This window comes from Cuculus canorus, chromosome 6 (assembly GCF_017976375.1).
Source record: "Cuculus canorus isolate bCucCan1 chromosome 6, bCucCan1.pri, whole genome shotgun sequence".
Classification (NCBI taxonomy): domain Eukaryota; kingdom Metazoa; phylum Chordata; class Aves; order Cuculiformes; family Cuculidae; genus Cuculus; species Cuculus canorus.
Genome location: NC_071406.1, coordinates 40,954,695 through 40,969,041, shown reverse-complemented (window position 1 = coordinate 40,969,041; position 14,347 = coordinate 40,954,695). Strand labels below are relative to the sequence as shown.

The 14,347-nt window shown below is 43.8% G+C and overlaps 1 protein-coding gene across 9 annotated transcripts in view; it reads left to right on the top strand.

Annotated features, from left to right (window-relative positions):
* The window catches only part of AGAP1 (ArfGAP with GTPase domain, ankyrin repeat and PH domain 1), a 390,099-nt gene that overhangs the window by 315,179 nt on the left and 60,573 nt on the right, over nucleotides 1-14,347 (top strand). For 6 of the 9 annotated variants that reach the window (XM_054069538.1, XM_054069543.1, XM_054069545.1 and 3 more), the window contains one exon: nucleotides 12,603-12,680. The exons of the other annotated variants lie outside the window; for them this stretch is intronic. In XM_054069538.1, coding sequence (XP_053925513.1) covers nucleotides 12,603-12,680 — 78 coding nt within the window. The remainder of the gene's footprint in view (nucleotides 1-12,602; nucleotides 12,681-14,347) is intronic. 9 annotated transcript variants of the gene reach the window in all.

Sequence of the window (14,347 nt, the reverse complement as noted above, 5' to 3'; positions counted from 1 at the left end):
CATCCAATACAAACAGAGGCAACAGTAGCTTCCTGCATGTGAAGCCCTTTGCGATTCCAGTGCCATCTATGGAGAAGAGACAAAATGTTGAATCTGCCATTGGAAAGAATTTTTCTATTCCCACCATAAGTTTAAAATGGAACGGTCTTAATACTTAACTTTCTGTGTCGGTAGAGACCAGGGTTGAGGCTGCTGGCCCAAAGAGTTGGAGACCACCAGGCTCCTTTGTAGGTCACTGCAGTAGCCATTGGTCGAACAATGAGTTTGAGAAGTTAAGTTGGTTTAAGGAACAGGTGAAGTGCATAGGGACATGGTTTAAGGGAGTGTTAGGAATGGTTGGACTCAATGATCCAGTGGGTCCTTTCCAACCTGGAGATTCTATCACTCTATCTATAAACTACTTATGAAAGGTCCAAGGTTCTTTGTCCCGTTGCCCACTCTGGGTTAGGAGCTTTGAGCTAGCTATTTAATTTTTCGGGCTTTGAGGAGTCCTAAAATGCAAATTAATAAACATACTGCTAGCACACTAATTGCAGTTGTGGTGGGTATGCTGCTAGATAGGAACTTCTACTCAATTCATAGCCCCAACGAAGCCTCTGTGCCTCAGATTGTCCTCCTTGCAATGTAGGACCCATCTTCTGTGGGTCTATGTTCTCTGTTGAAGCCACGGGAAGGAACTGAAAGTCATCTTCTGTGTCGGTGAAGGCTGATGTAGGAGCTCAGGCCAAAGGGGAGATGGTGACCTTCCTGTTTTAGCACAAGCATTCAGGTTTATAGAGAAATAATCATTACAGATGGCTTAGCAGTTGGTAGGAAAAGACCTTGGCGCAATAAATCTCTCCAACCAGGTCTCCAGTGAGGAATCCCTGTACTAACGTGGGAAGTCGCACCACAGGCAGAACAACACGCTGTCCTCTTCAACACCTAAAACTGACAGATTGTCTCCTGCTTATTTTTACAAGTGATGAAAATTAACGAAGAATTCACATTATAAGTAACTCCAGTGGGAAGCAGCGCTGTGCCTGCTCGCATATGGACGTGGTTGCCCAAGAGCAAACAGAAGTGGTTTATGCGCGCGTGCTCCTGCGTGCTGGAGGGCAAACTGCTAATGAGCCTGGATCTCAAGGTGCAGTTTTCCAAATTCAAACAAGCCCATTTCTCAGATGCCTCATGAATAGCCTTTTCTAAAGCGGTGAGGCACGAGGTGTTCTTTTGCAGGACTTGAACAGGTTTGGGTTGTTGAACGAGGTGTGGATCCTCTGGCGAAGTTCTCTTGCCCGTGCTTTATGGTCTTGCTATCATGGAATTGTAGAATCACCATGTTGGAAAAAACCTTTGGGGTCATCAAGTCCAACCATACTTATCTATCTAATGATCCTTAGGAGCTACCGTGGACGACGGTCGCTTTTTCCAAAGAGGAAACCACTTGTGAAATCTTCTGCAGCTGTGCTTTTTATTCAAGTTTTTATTCCCATAGCATGAGTTTACCTTTTACAGTAGCGTGAGTGGGATGGATTAAATCCATGGGGAAAATGGGAGATGGCGGGGAATGGAAATTCTGATTTCAGTTCATTTTCGTAGTTGTTTTAAATTTCAGAATTAATAAAATGAATTTTTGTTTTTGAAAGTAACAGAATGGCTCTAACGCCTAATCTAGCTTTATGGTATCTTAAAAGGCTTTTGTAGACAGCTTGCGCACCTCCTTTGATAACAGTGAGAGTAGTGGGAGTTCCTCCCTGTCATTTTATTAAATGCTAAACAAAATAAATCCAAGATGAGCAGTATACCCAGGTCTTTGGAAAAATCTCTTTGTCATCTATATTTACAAAAAATATCAAGGAAATGAGAACTATAAGACTTACATAAATACTGATGTTCCCTGCTGCCTCGGCTTTGGCTGGTTTCTTGCCAGATACCTTGACAGAAGTTGCTGTGAAGCACATTGATCGTGCAGAGAGCGCCTTCCCGTCCTACTTTACGCATAAATATCTCTCTTCAGACAAGTTATGGGGTTTCTACCACATGAGAAAATAAACGTGCTCATTTTGGCTTGAATTCGGTCCAACGATACTATTTTCTTGTAGTATATTTCATTTTTAGTTTGCAATATTTCTACTTTGACGCCTAATACTCATTGGAAAAGAAGTTTTGCGGCAAAGCAATGGCCGGCGACTTGGGGAATTCCAGGATGCCTGCGCTGAGTATATCTCTTATCGGTGAACAGTGAGAGTATAACTCCATTGAGCAGAAACGGCTCTTTCTGTTGTTTGGTAACTGTTTTCTTGACAGTAATTGCTCGCGCTATCAACAACACGTGGCTGCTTTTTGTTCAGAGGGAGAAAGGCACAGAACAATGCGTCTTTGGTTAATGGATTTAAATGCTCCTTGTTTATCCGCCTATAACGGGCAAGATTGTCGTCTCCCTACCCATAGATGAAACTGATGGTCTGAAACACGAATAAATCCATCGCGCCATAAAAGTAGTGGTTCTCTGCGGGGTAAGCAAGGAAGCGGTGTCTCTTTTCTCCGAGTCAATACTGTGTCTAAGCAGCAGAAAGGAGGTGGGCTGGTGGCAGAGAGCACGAGTCCCCCATATCTCCTGCTCTTGCTCCTCTCATCTTCCTCTCCTTTGGGTCTCAGAGGCTTCCCCCACGCTCTGTTTCTGCTTCAGCCGTACTGTGTGATGCTTTTTCCTGCTCTCCTTCAAAATCCATCGGGTTGTTTTTAACGGTGGTGCCTTTTACAGGATATAATGGGCGCCTTGCCAAGGAGGACCTCAAGAACCAAGCAGTCCTGGTGTCCCCTCAGGCAGGGTTTGTTGTCACAAATGTTATTCGGCCAAGTGTAGCGATGTGAACCAGTCTCGGTCGATGTCCCTTGTCATCTTGGAGTCGTATTTGGCTGCAAGGTGCAGCATTGGGAAGAGTGGCTTCCTCGCGGTGTCTGGTTTGGAGAGCGACGTCCCAGGTGGTGGTGTCACTTGAGCTCCAGTGATGCTAATTACAGCCTTGAAATCAAAATGTTGTCTTGATAACCGAATATGAATTCAAATATCTTTGACATTCCAGAGGGGCCGATGATCTTCTATCAAATCCAGTCGTGTAGCTAAACTAAAAACAAATGTATTCTCATGAAAGCGGTGTTACAGCAGTAATTCATATTTAGCATTTGATGCTAAGATATAATGACACAAACAGCTTTCCTCTAAGTGCTTTGTTACTAAATCAAGACTAAGCCAACGCACACTTTGCGCTGGTTGAGCTTCGGGATAGCTCTGCTAATTCATACATCAGGATGCTAAGTTATTTTTCTCATGATTGCTGTTGTAAAGGGTGTGTTACAAACAATGGAACAGCGTCAGAAGGTCTTCTGATAGTGCTTCTCGACCTATCCAGAGTAGATTAATATGGGCAAGAAATAATTAAAAGCAATTAAGATAAAAAAATATAGGTTTCAGTTAAGGCACATTTAGAGGGTTTTTTACGTTTGAATTACTAGAGTGAGGTCACCCGGGGTTTACAGAAAACTGTGATGTGGCATTAAAAGTGAAAAAAAATCAATGATGATTTTGACAGATTGCATCTTGTCAGGGAAATATTTTGTTTTCCTCTCCAGTTTGTTTTTTGGTTTGGTTTGGGTTTTTTTTTGGTTGGGGTTTTTAATTCAGTACAAATGGGTACAAGAAAGTGGAGGCAGAGTGACAAACGGATGCTCTAATTCCTTAATAACTCAGCTTGCCTTGTGAAGTCGACCCAGTTGGAGGAACTCGCCTTCGAAACCGGTCGATCAAACGCTACAAGCAAAGTACTTGTTTTCCAGTATTGAAGCTGGTGGTCTGGTGATCACAGCCAAGCAATTACAGCCCTGTTAGATAGCATGAGTAGTAGTCATTAAATAATTATACCTTTGATTAGCTGCTTTAACTGTTCGTTGCCTTTGAAATATGATAGTATAATTTAAAGCTTTTATTAAAAGACAATTTTTCTAGGTGGTTGAAAAGGATTTTTGTGTGTGTGTATAAAAGACCATAATTTTCTGCTTCAGATAATGAAAAACTGAGAAAAATGTTTCCAATTAACATTTACTTTTGTCAATTTGAATCTTGTCTGTTTATAGTGTATTGGGAATGCACTGAAATAGTTTAGTGGGTCCTTTACCCTACTGCAAAAGTTCTGATGGAGAAATCTTACCAGGAAAAAAATAAGAAGAATTAAAAGCCTGTTTTAGAAATATTTAATTAAAGTAACTATATTTCCCTGTCGCAAGTAGAAATATGAATGTGTTTTCATTTTTTTTTTCCTTCATGTGAAATGTTCAAAGCTGAATCTAAGCCAAACGTAATTAACTATTAATGTGATTTGAAGTATGACTTTTGCAGTGTTTTGCGAGTTTAAAATAGAGCACTGGAAAGGATTTTTCATCTCAGCGGGGAGAGTGTGGGTTTGTATCGAGCATACAATTTTACTTGTGTTTGGGCTGGGCAACTTTCCTAACTCAGAACGCTTAGGGATTTCCGTTGATGCCCAGCAGCTCGGTTGGCTGAGTATTCCGGTGTCCAAAAATGATGTATTAAGGGCTGTTATTATATGGAATAACTGGGAGCAGTTAAATCTTTTGTATTTTGGCTCCATTTTTTTGGTCTGCTGAGATACACATCCTCCTAACACCAGTGCACCAAATGGAAGTGTTTGGGAACTCTGGAGTTCAGTGTTTAAAGATGTTTTACTTTGGAAATATGGTTTAATAGGTAACGCTGTGTGCGTTTCTTAGGAATTATGATAGAATCATGGAATGATTTGGGTTGGAAGGGACCTGAAAGCCCACCCGGTTCCACCCCCCTGCCATGGGCAGGGACACCTCCCACTGGATCAGGTTGCTCCAAGCCCCATCCAACCTGGTCTTGAACACCTCCAGGGATGGGGCAGCCACCACTGCCCTGGGCAACCTGTTATATTATAAAATGATAATAGAAATTAGAATTCCAGAACTAAATAAAAGTAGTAGTAAGTATTTATAGGACCCTTGCACTTTGTTTTTATTTTAAAATCTAGTGTTGGTCAGATCTAAAAACAGTTCATCCAGATTATTTTGCTTTCTAGATGGTGTATATTAGATATGCCTAATGGTGGGTTTTTTTCTACTGGTCAACAAGAGAGAAGAATCCCCAGTTGCCATTTTACTGCCCCTGACGTATCCACACGCAGTGCAGAGTGAGTTGGAAAAGAGCAAAGAGAAGGGCTGAAGGGCAGAACCTTTTCCCCGGTGAGGTGGCAAATTGATGGTCCTGGAGTTTGTCCTTAAATAACCCACGGATGCTCCAGTTTGCCTCTCATCCGGAGCTTTTACACCTCTAGTTTTGTAGGTAGGTGTTACACAAGTATTGTATGAAAAATGTTCCCCTGGGCTGTCCTATGGGAATTTCCTCGTATATCTTCCCGATCTTTAATTGTTGCACAATAAGAATAAATAAACAACTCTCCGTAGGTGAACAGGCAGCGTTATTTATTTTGTGCGGATGGTGATGACGAGATGTTCTGAGAAGCGAGCGGCTCCATCCCCAGCCCCCTTCCTCCAGCGTAGGTGAAAAGATCCTATTATTTCTGATAATTGATGCTGAGGGCTGTGGCGTGCCTCATTTAATCAGCAGTGTTCAGCACACTCCAGGGATGTAATTCATGCACACTTTAACATCCAACATGGCTGACAAGGCTTGGACACACAACCTAACGGCTACATCATTTTTTAATCAGCTATCTGAGAACTATTTATCTAATCAACAAAGAACTCTGTCACACGGAGACCGGAGGTGCCGTTAACACCTCTGTAGTTTGGCGGTACAGCAGCGGAGGAAGATTTTTAGGGTGAGGCTGTGGATATGAAGATTCTCCAAAGAAGAAAAGCATATTTCTTCTTCTCAAAACATATAAAGAACTGAATTTGAGCGAGTTGAAGGCAGCTATTGTTGAGCACGATGTCTTAAGCATCCTTAGTTAACTTCACAGGTGTCACACAGCTGTATCCTCAGATCACACACGGGTAAGTGTGCTTTCTGAAAACATCTACTGCTGTTAGAAAACACTACGGGATTGTAAACGATTTTACTACAAAACGTAACTAATCAAAACTAGATAGGAAAAATAGATTCATTAACAGAGAAGAAAGAGCATCCCTATTAAAGAAAGCAAACACGGAAATTCTGTCTGCAAGGGGTTGGCCACAGTTGTAAAGTTATTGCCTGAACAAATACAAAGATATGTGGTAATTGGGAGTAATTAAGTTTAATTGAATCCCAGTTACTCCATATCTTAACAAAAGGCTATGCCAAAGCTCAATTTTCTTTGTATACTGACATACCTATTCTCAGTTTAAGATGTACAAATTTAAAACATATAAATGAGTTAATTTTGTGTTAAATGAGTATAGTTCAGCTCACAAAGTGGAGCAGTCAAAAGCATCAGCAAAGTGAGGTTTGGCTGGGTCTCCGGCTGCAGCTGGATGTCCTAGAGTTTCAGCTGAAACGGCAAACTGTGGCCACCGTTTCGTTGTAGCAGACAGAGACCCAATATGAAGTAATCTTCCACTAGATTTCACAGAATCACAAGGTTGGAAAGGACACATTGGATCATTGAGTCCAACCATTCCTAACACTCCTTAAACCATGTCCCTCAGCACTTCATCCACCCGTTCCTTAAACACCTCCAGGGAAGGCGACTCGACCCCCTCCCTGGGCAGCTGTTCCAGTGCCCGATGACTCTTTCTGTGAAGAATTTTTTTCTGATATCCAACCTGAACCTCCCCTGATGGAGCTTCAGGCCATTCCCTCTTGTCCTGTCCCCTGTCACTTGGGAGAAGAGCCCAGCTCCCTCCTCTCCACAACCTCCTTTCAGGTAGTTGTAGAGAGTAATAAGGTCTCCCCTCAGCCTCCTCTTCTCCAGGCTAAACAACCCCAGCTCTCTCAGCCGCTCCTCGTCAGACGTTCTCCAGCCCCTCACCAGCTTTGTTGCTCTTCTCTGGACACACTCCAGAGCCTCAACATCCTTCTTGTGGTGAGGGGTCCAGAACTGAACACAGTACTCAAGGTGCGGTCTCACCAGTGCCGAGTACAGAGGGAGAATCACCTCCCTGGACCTGCTGGTGACCCCATTTCTGATACAAGCCAAGATGCCGTTGAGTATCTTCTATTTTGATTCTGGTTTTAGTGCTCTGTTTTAACGGTGTTTGGATGTTCAAAGACTTATACAGCCATTAAATAACCTGTAGAGCTTCTACTTCAGAGCATGTGTGTTACAGTCCCTACCTCCCAACTGCAAAACTGCAGATAAGGGCCTAGAAAAGAGAAATAACAGTGTGGAATTGTCTCTGCTCAAGCGCAGTGAGTCCAATCAGTACCTGCAGAGTCACAGAATCATGGAATGGTTTGCGTTGGTGGGGACCTTAAAGATGATCCAGTTCCAAACCCCCTGCCATGGCAAGGACCTTCACAACTCCCACGCTCTATGTGCTCTGCAGCCACAGATCCTCTCTTTGTTTGCAGTAGACAGTCTGTAGCATTTCTTCACATCGAACCGCAAGTGTTCCAAGTCACGTTTGATTTAAGCAGTTTGTTAAGGCTCATCCTAGGAAAGCCGCAGTAGTAAAGGCTTTGGACTCTTCCACATTTGGATGAGTTCTGTAGGTCCCAAGCCCTGTGGTTCTCATGTCGTTGGTGAAACAGGACAGCTTGGTAGGAGTAATAGTTTTAAAAACGAACGAAGCAGGAAAAGTTTATTTGAAACAGAAAAAGTGGGATACCCCATCCCTGGAGGTGTTCAAGGCCAGCTTGGATGGGGCTTGGAGCAACCTGTTCCAGTGGGGGGTGTCCCTGCCAATGGCGGGGGGAAAACTGGATGATCTTTAAAGTCCCTTCTGACCTAAACCATTCTACGACTGTTTTGGTGGAAGAAAGGGACACCTTTCTAATTTCTGTATTACTGAGAGGGGAAAATTCCCTCCTCATGGGTGGTGTGTGGGCCTTTCTAAGGTTGAGCCGACGCTTCTGTTTACGTAGTGTGCGGTGTGGTTTTTACAGCGTGTGGAGATTTTCAGCTAGCTGCTAAATATTCTTCTGGGAGGATTGAACAATTGTTGACCTCTGTTCTATCTGAGGAGTAACTCCTGCTATAAAAAAAATGCATAGCGATACGGCCTGTTGTAACATTTGACACAGTGTCATTTTTTGTCCTTACAAACCGTTGTGGTGGATTACAAGTCTGGAACTGTACATCACGTTCAGCCAGCTGAAGTCAAGCCAGCAGTGTGCTCAGATGGCCAAGGAGGCCAAGAGCATCCTGGGTGGATCAAAAATGGTGTGGCCAGCAGGAGTAGGGAAGGACACCTCCCACTGGGTCAGGGGCTCCAGGCCCCATCCAACCTGGCCTTGAACCCCTCCAGGGATGGGACAGCCACCACTGCTCTGGGAAACCTGGGCCAGGGCCTCCTCACCATCACTTTTCTTCCTAATAGCTCATCTAAATGTCCCCTCTTTCAGATGAAAAACATTCCCCTTCATCCTTATCCCAGCACTCCCTGATGAAGAGCCCCTCCCCAGCTTTCCTGGAGCCCCTTTCAGCACGGGAAGCTGCTCTAAGGTCTCCCCGGCACCTTCCCTTCTCCAGGCTTAACAACCCCACCTCTCTCAGCCTGACCTTGTATGGAAGGTGCTTCAGCCCTCGGATCATCTCCATGGCCTCCTCTGGACTTGCTCTAACAGCTCCATGTCCTTCCTGTGCTGAGGACTCCAGAACTGAATGCAGGACTCCAGGTGAGGTCTCAGAAGAGCAGAGCAGAGGGGCAGAATCCCCTCCTTTCTCTGTTGCTCTCGTTTCTTTGGGTGCAGCCCAGGACACGGTTGGCTTTCTCTTTCTGGGCTGAAGCACACGTTGCTGGCTCATGTTGACCTTCTCATCTACCAACACTCCCAAGTCCTTCTCTTCAGGACCGCTCTGGGTTCATTAGGGAGCTTTGTTTGCTGTTAAATAATGAAGTAAGCACTTCTCATAGCTTTTTATTGGAAACCAGTGGGAGTTTGTTTGTTTTCGTGGATATGTGCTCTATATCGATATATATCCAGAGCTGGCGATGAGAGTTTTTGTTGAATTAACTTTTGAATGGCCAAGTGAACCCGAACCAGGTGAGCTGAATATCCTGGGATACAAGTCAAAGACGAATAATGACCTCCAGTGCCCGTTAGGGTCTTGTTGGTACAAAAATGAGTGGGCAGTGTGTGCTTTTGAAGGCGGGCGTGGTAGGATGGCTGAGGTGGGCGCTGGTGTTTGCACGCACATCAATCATCCCACGGTGCCTGCGCTTGGCAGTGTCCACACTCTGCTGCTCATAATACTATTGAATCCTCGAAGGCAGCGGAGCACCACGAGGAAGCAGGCGGGAGCCTGATCGATGCTAAAGGATACATTGGGATGTATCAGGACCTCAGCATCCATGCGAAAAACTCCCATTTGTTTAAAGAGAAGAGAAAGGCATGACACTTAAAACATTAAAATGGATTATTTCATCAATAGGTTAATAGAAAACCGGGCTGCGAGTTCACTTCCTGCTCATACGGCCGTACTCTTAACGTGCCATTAAGGGGTGAAAAATGAAAAGGGACTGGGAAAGGGTCTTTGTGTACTGGAGACCGTGTTCGCTTTCCGAGGGGTGCCAAACCTCAATTTTTCCTATTTATATGTAAATGTTTTGCAGGAGAAACAAGTTTTCTGCTGGGCAATTGTGCTGGGACTCCTTAAACAGGTTTTAATCCTGAAGATTTTTTTTATATTGAAGGATGCACCCAATGAAGATATGTTTAGATTTGATTTAATTTCTAGATAGATCTAACTTAGCCTTCCAAATAATGTTATCTGTTTTCATTTCTGTGAGATGCATTCTAAAGGCTGTCAGTCAGACTTCCAGTCCTCCTTTTGAGTATCTATAGCGTTAAAGCCTGCAGATGGCTTTATTAAAGCAGTCTATAGCTTCACAGTTTAGGGTGTTCAGCATTTCTCGTCCAGCTTTTAGCTGAAAATCGAGTTTTTGTGTTAAAGATTGGAGTGAATTCACATCCCTGGTTGTTTTCTGTGGAAGAGGAAGTTTTGTGGGGCATTAGAATCATAGAATAGTTTCAGTTGGATGTGACCTTAAAGATCATACAGCTCCAACCCAGGGACACCTCCCACTGGCTCAGGCTGCCCAAGGCCCATCCAACCTGGCCTGGAACCCCTCCAGGGATGGGGCAGCCACAGCTTCCCTGGGCAACCTGGGCCAGTGCCTCACCACTGTCCTTGTGAAGAAATCCTTCCTTACGTCTAGTTTAAATCTGCCCCTCTCCAGTTTATACCCATTGCCCCTCGTCCTGTCGCCGCAAGTCTTTGTAAAAAGTCCCTCCCCGGCTTTCCTGTAGCCCCTTCAGGGTACTGTAAGGTCTCCTTGGAGCCTCCAGGCTGAACAACCCCAACTGTCTCAGCCTGTCCTCGTATGGAAGGTGCTCCAGCCCTCTGATCATCTCTGTAGCCTCCTCTGGACCCGTTCCAACAGCTCTGTATCCTTTGTGTGTTGAGGATTCCAGAACTGGACACATTACTCAAGGTGAGGTCTGACAAGAGAGGAGTAGAGGGGCAGAATCCCCTCCCTCCCTGCTGGCCACACTTCTTTTGATGCAGCCCAGGACACGGTTGGCCTTCTGGGCTGCGAGCGCATATTGCTGGCTCATGTCGAGCTTCTCATCGACCAGAACCCCAAGTCCTTCTCCTCAGGGCTGCTCTCAATCACATCATCCCCCATCCTGTATTGAAATCAGGGATTGCCCCAGCCTAGATGCAGGACCTGGCACTTGGCTGTGTTGAACCTCGTGAGGTTCTCACAGCTCCACTTCTCCAGCTTGTCCAGGTCCCTCTGGATGACATCCCATCCTTCTGGTGTGGCAGCTGCATCACTCAGCTTGGTGTCATCTGTGAACTTGCTGAGGGTGCACTCAATCTCGCTGTCCATAGCATTGAAGGTATTACAAGTTCTCTTGTAAATACGAAAGAAAGTGTTGAAATTATTGCATCATGGCACTCGCTGTGCTGTGCGATGTTTGTGTCATCCTAAGGGGTGCGGAGCATCAGTGGTGAGGGGAGAATGGTCTTACTCTGGATTTATCACATGAGTTTCCTGGTAACGGGCGCTGAGCTGAATGGGATTGGAAGACTCTTCCATTTTTTACACATCTTAGAAGTTAATCAGAATTAATGTAACTGATGCTGTCGTTTTTAGAAGTCTCACGACCCAAACTCAAAACTCTCCACGATGCAGGCAGGAGGGCTGGGTGACCTGCTGAGGAAGGCGGCTCAGGAGGAGGTTCGGGTGCTCTTCCACTTGTCCCTCACCCCAGTGGTCTCTTCCCTGCTCCTATAAAACAGATTCTGTAGAACATTTGCATGCCAAGCGGTGGTGCGTCGTTATTTCTTGATTGAGTAATCTGATGCAGTGGCTGGAAAGCCCACAAAGACACCACTTTTAGCAGATTTGTGGGTCCCTCCTGAGATGTAGGGATGTCCATGGGTGAAGAAGAGGGGACATCTCTGTTACTTCAGTCGCTGCTAGGTGCCATCAGTGTCCTGGTGCACTCGGATGTTTCATACCGTTCCTGCCTGATGAAACTCCAGTTAAACGTATTGTTGATTGAACGTACTCCTCACACTGTGAATTCGCTCTCGAGGCAAAGCATGTCGATTTTAAAGGACATGAAAATGCGCTCGCTCCTAATGAGCGCGGGAAGGGAGTGCTTCTGAGCAATACTTTCTGCTAATTGTAAAATGGCAGCTGGGGACTTGGAGAATCTCAAAGTTTGGGGCAAATCTAACAAAGTGAGGGTGTTGCCTTTTAGATGAAGAATATACTTTTTTAACTTTCCAAATAAACACTTTGATTTTGCAACGGTTGCCTGGAGAAGGAGGGGAGGACCTCAAACATCTATTGCGTCAACGTCTACTTGACGCTCTTCAAAATAACTAAATAGTGCCTCTAAGCTCAGTGCAACAAATAACACGCTTTGTTCTTACCAGGATTTAAGGCCATTATGTCATCACCTCAGCTTTTAAAGGTGGTTTAAAGTTGAACTACAGGCCCCAAGCGATCAATAAAGGCTTTGGGAGGAAGAGGAGCTCTTGTCCGGCTGCGTGTTGCTGTTAACTAAGTCTCTCATTTTCCAGTACCTGTTTTGTCGAGCCGTGTGTCCTCTCTACAAATACCTCCTGCATTTTTCTACTTCTACTGGTCTGGTTTTGTCTGTTCCGATAGCAGATCCATTTAATCTTGTCAAATCGTGTCATGTTGTAGTGACTTCAAGAAATCACTCTCAATAAGCGACTTTCCGTATCGTCCACGGATTGGAGAGGCTCCGTAATCCCGTGTGCGTTTTCTGTGTGTAGCTCTTCACGTGCTAACAGGCTTGTGCTTGTATTTTACTTCACATGCTATTTTGATGTTTCTTTTCTCCCCCTTTTCATTTATTTTTTTTTTCCCCCTCCTTTTTCTTTATTTTTATTCTCTTTTTTTTCTCTTCCCCTTCTGCTCTCTGGATGCAGCCAAACGCAAAGCTTGGAAACTAAACCGTGTTGGTAGCCTGCGAAATATATACAGCAGCAGCAGCACCAACACCGAAGGTAACAAACCCACCCGCTTTAGATGAACACCTCCTCTCTTACCCCTTTTTTTAACCCACTTTGCCAAAAAATCGTCCTCCTTGCGTCTTTCCCTTACCCAGCGTGGGCATGGAAACCAAATTTGCCCAAAGCATGCGTGCTTTCATCTCGTGTTTGCAGAGACATTCCGGTTGGTCTTTTCATCTTTTTGTTTGTGCGTTTTATTTTGCCATTCGTGTTCCTTTCAGCTTACTTAAATTTTGACCTTTCCCTCTAGTCGTGGAGTGGTGATGTTTAAATTACTTCAGGAACTCATTTTCTTCTTTTATTTATTTTTTTATATATATATATTTTTTTTTTCCCCTTTCTACACGTGGGCACTCAATGTAATATTTCCCAAGTTATTACAGTTTTTAAAAGTGTTAGTATCAGGTGTAATGATCTGTAGCCAAATACAATAGTGTGCCGTGACATTTAAGTAACAGTCTTAATTTGTTTTGTGCAAGCCTTCTCCATAATGCTCTTTGCAGCTCTAATCCAAAGGCGAGACAGTGCCGGGTCATTTGCATGTGCTACTCTTGCTTGTAAATTCTGTATATTGTTGTATTTCTAAAGGTCACCCGGTGCCAAAGTTCACAAATTGACTTACATTGCTTTTTTCCCACCGCAGACAGCCGTCGTGCCTTTTGTATAATAGCACATTGAATTTTATATATATATATATATTTTTTTTCCCCCCCTCCACCTTCATTTGAGCAACACAATTATAAACTTCCTTCTTTTTTTATTTATTTATTTATTTATTTTTGATTTTATGGTTACAAATGTCAAAGGTCAGAATTACTTGGAAGCCAGAAAGGAGAAAGGGGGAAAAAAAAAACTCCTCCACCACCATCTCCAACAGCACGTACGAGGGACGGTGTAAGAAATAGGGAATGCAAAATAGGTCACAACTCAGTAATCTCGGGATAAGGGAGGGGGATTTTTTTTTTCCCTTCACTTAAGTGCGAACCAAATGGGTCAAGTAATCGCAAGCGCATGCCCTAACACTAATTGACTTATTTTGGAATGATTATAACTGTAATATTTTTCTTAATGTCACTGTTTTCTGGGCTGTTGATTTTAGTGATTGCCAAGCGGTGGCATTAAATCTCTTGTAAATTTTAAATTGCGTGCTATTTCGGTAAACAAGTCCCTCTGTTCACATCCTGATCATTAACCTTTGGTGATTTATATCACCGTCCTCTTTTTTTTTTCGCACAATTACGGCTGCGTTGCTGTCGAATGCTTTGCTCTCGCTGCCAGACGAAGTGTACGGAGGAAACAAAAGTGTGTTTTTTACGGCAGCTTGTTAAGGAAGCATTTTTAATTATAGTTTTGCTTTATTTCTCAGTGTAAGTGCAAAATTATTACCTTTCAGAGTAACAGTTGCAAAGGTATTCATCCTTTTGCAAAGGTATTTTCATCCTTTAGTTATCTTTGGAAATGTGAAATAGGAAATGAAGGGAAATGATACGTCGATAAGTTCGGGATTTTTTTATTCCATTTAATAGTAAACTAACTAGATCCTTTTTTAATTATTTGTAATTTTGGATGCATTTGCTGATTTTTATCTCCCAGCCAGATTTTCCTTCTAATCAGCGCACAGGCATGTTTGTTGTTACAGATTTACTCCTTGAGGAGCTTCT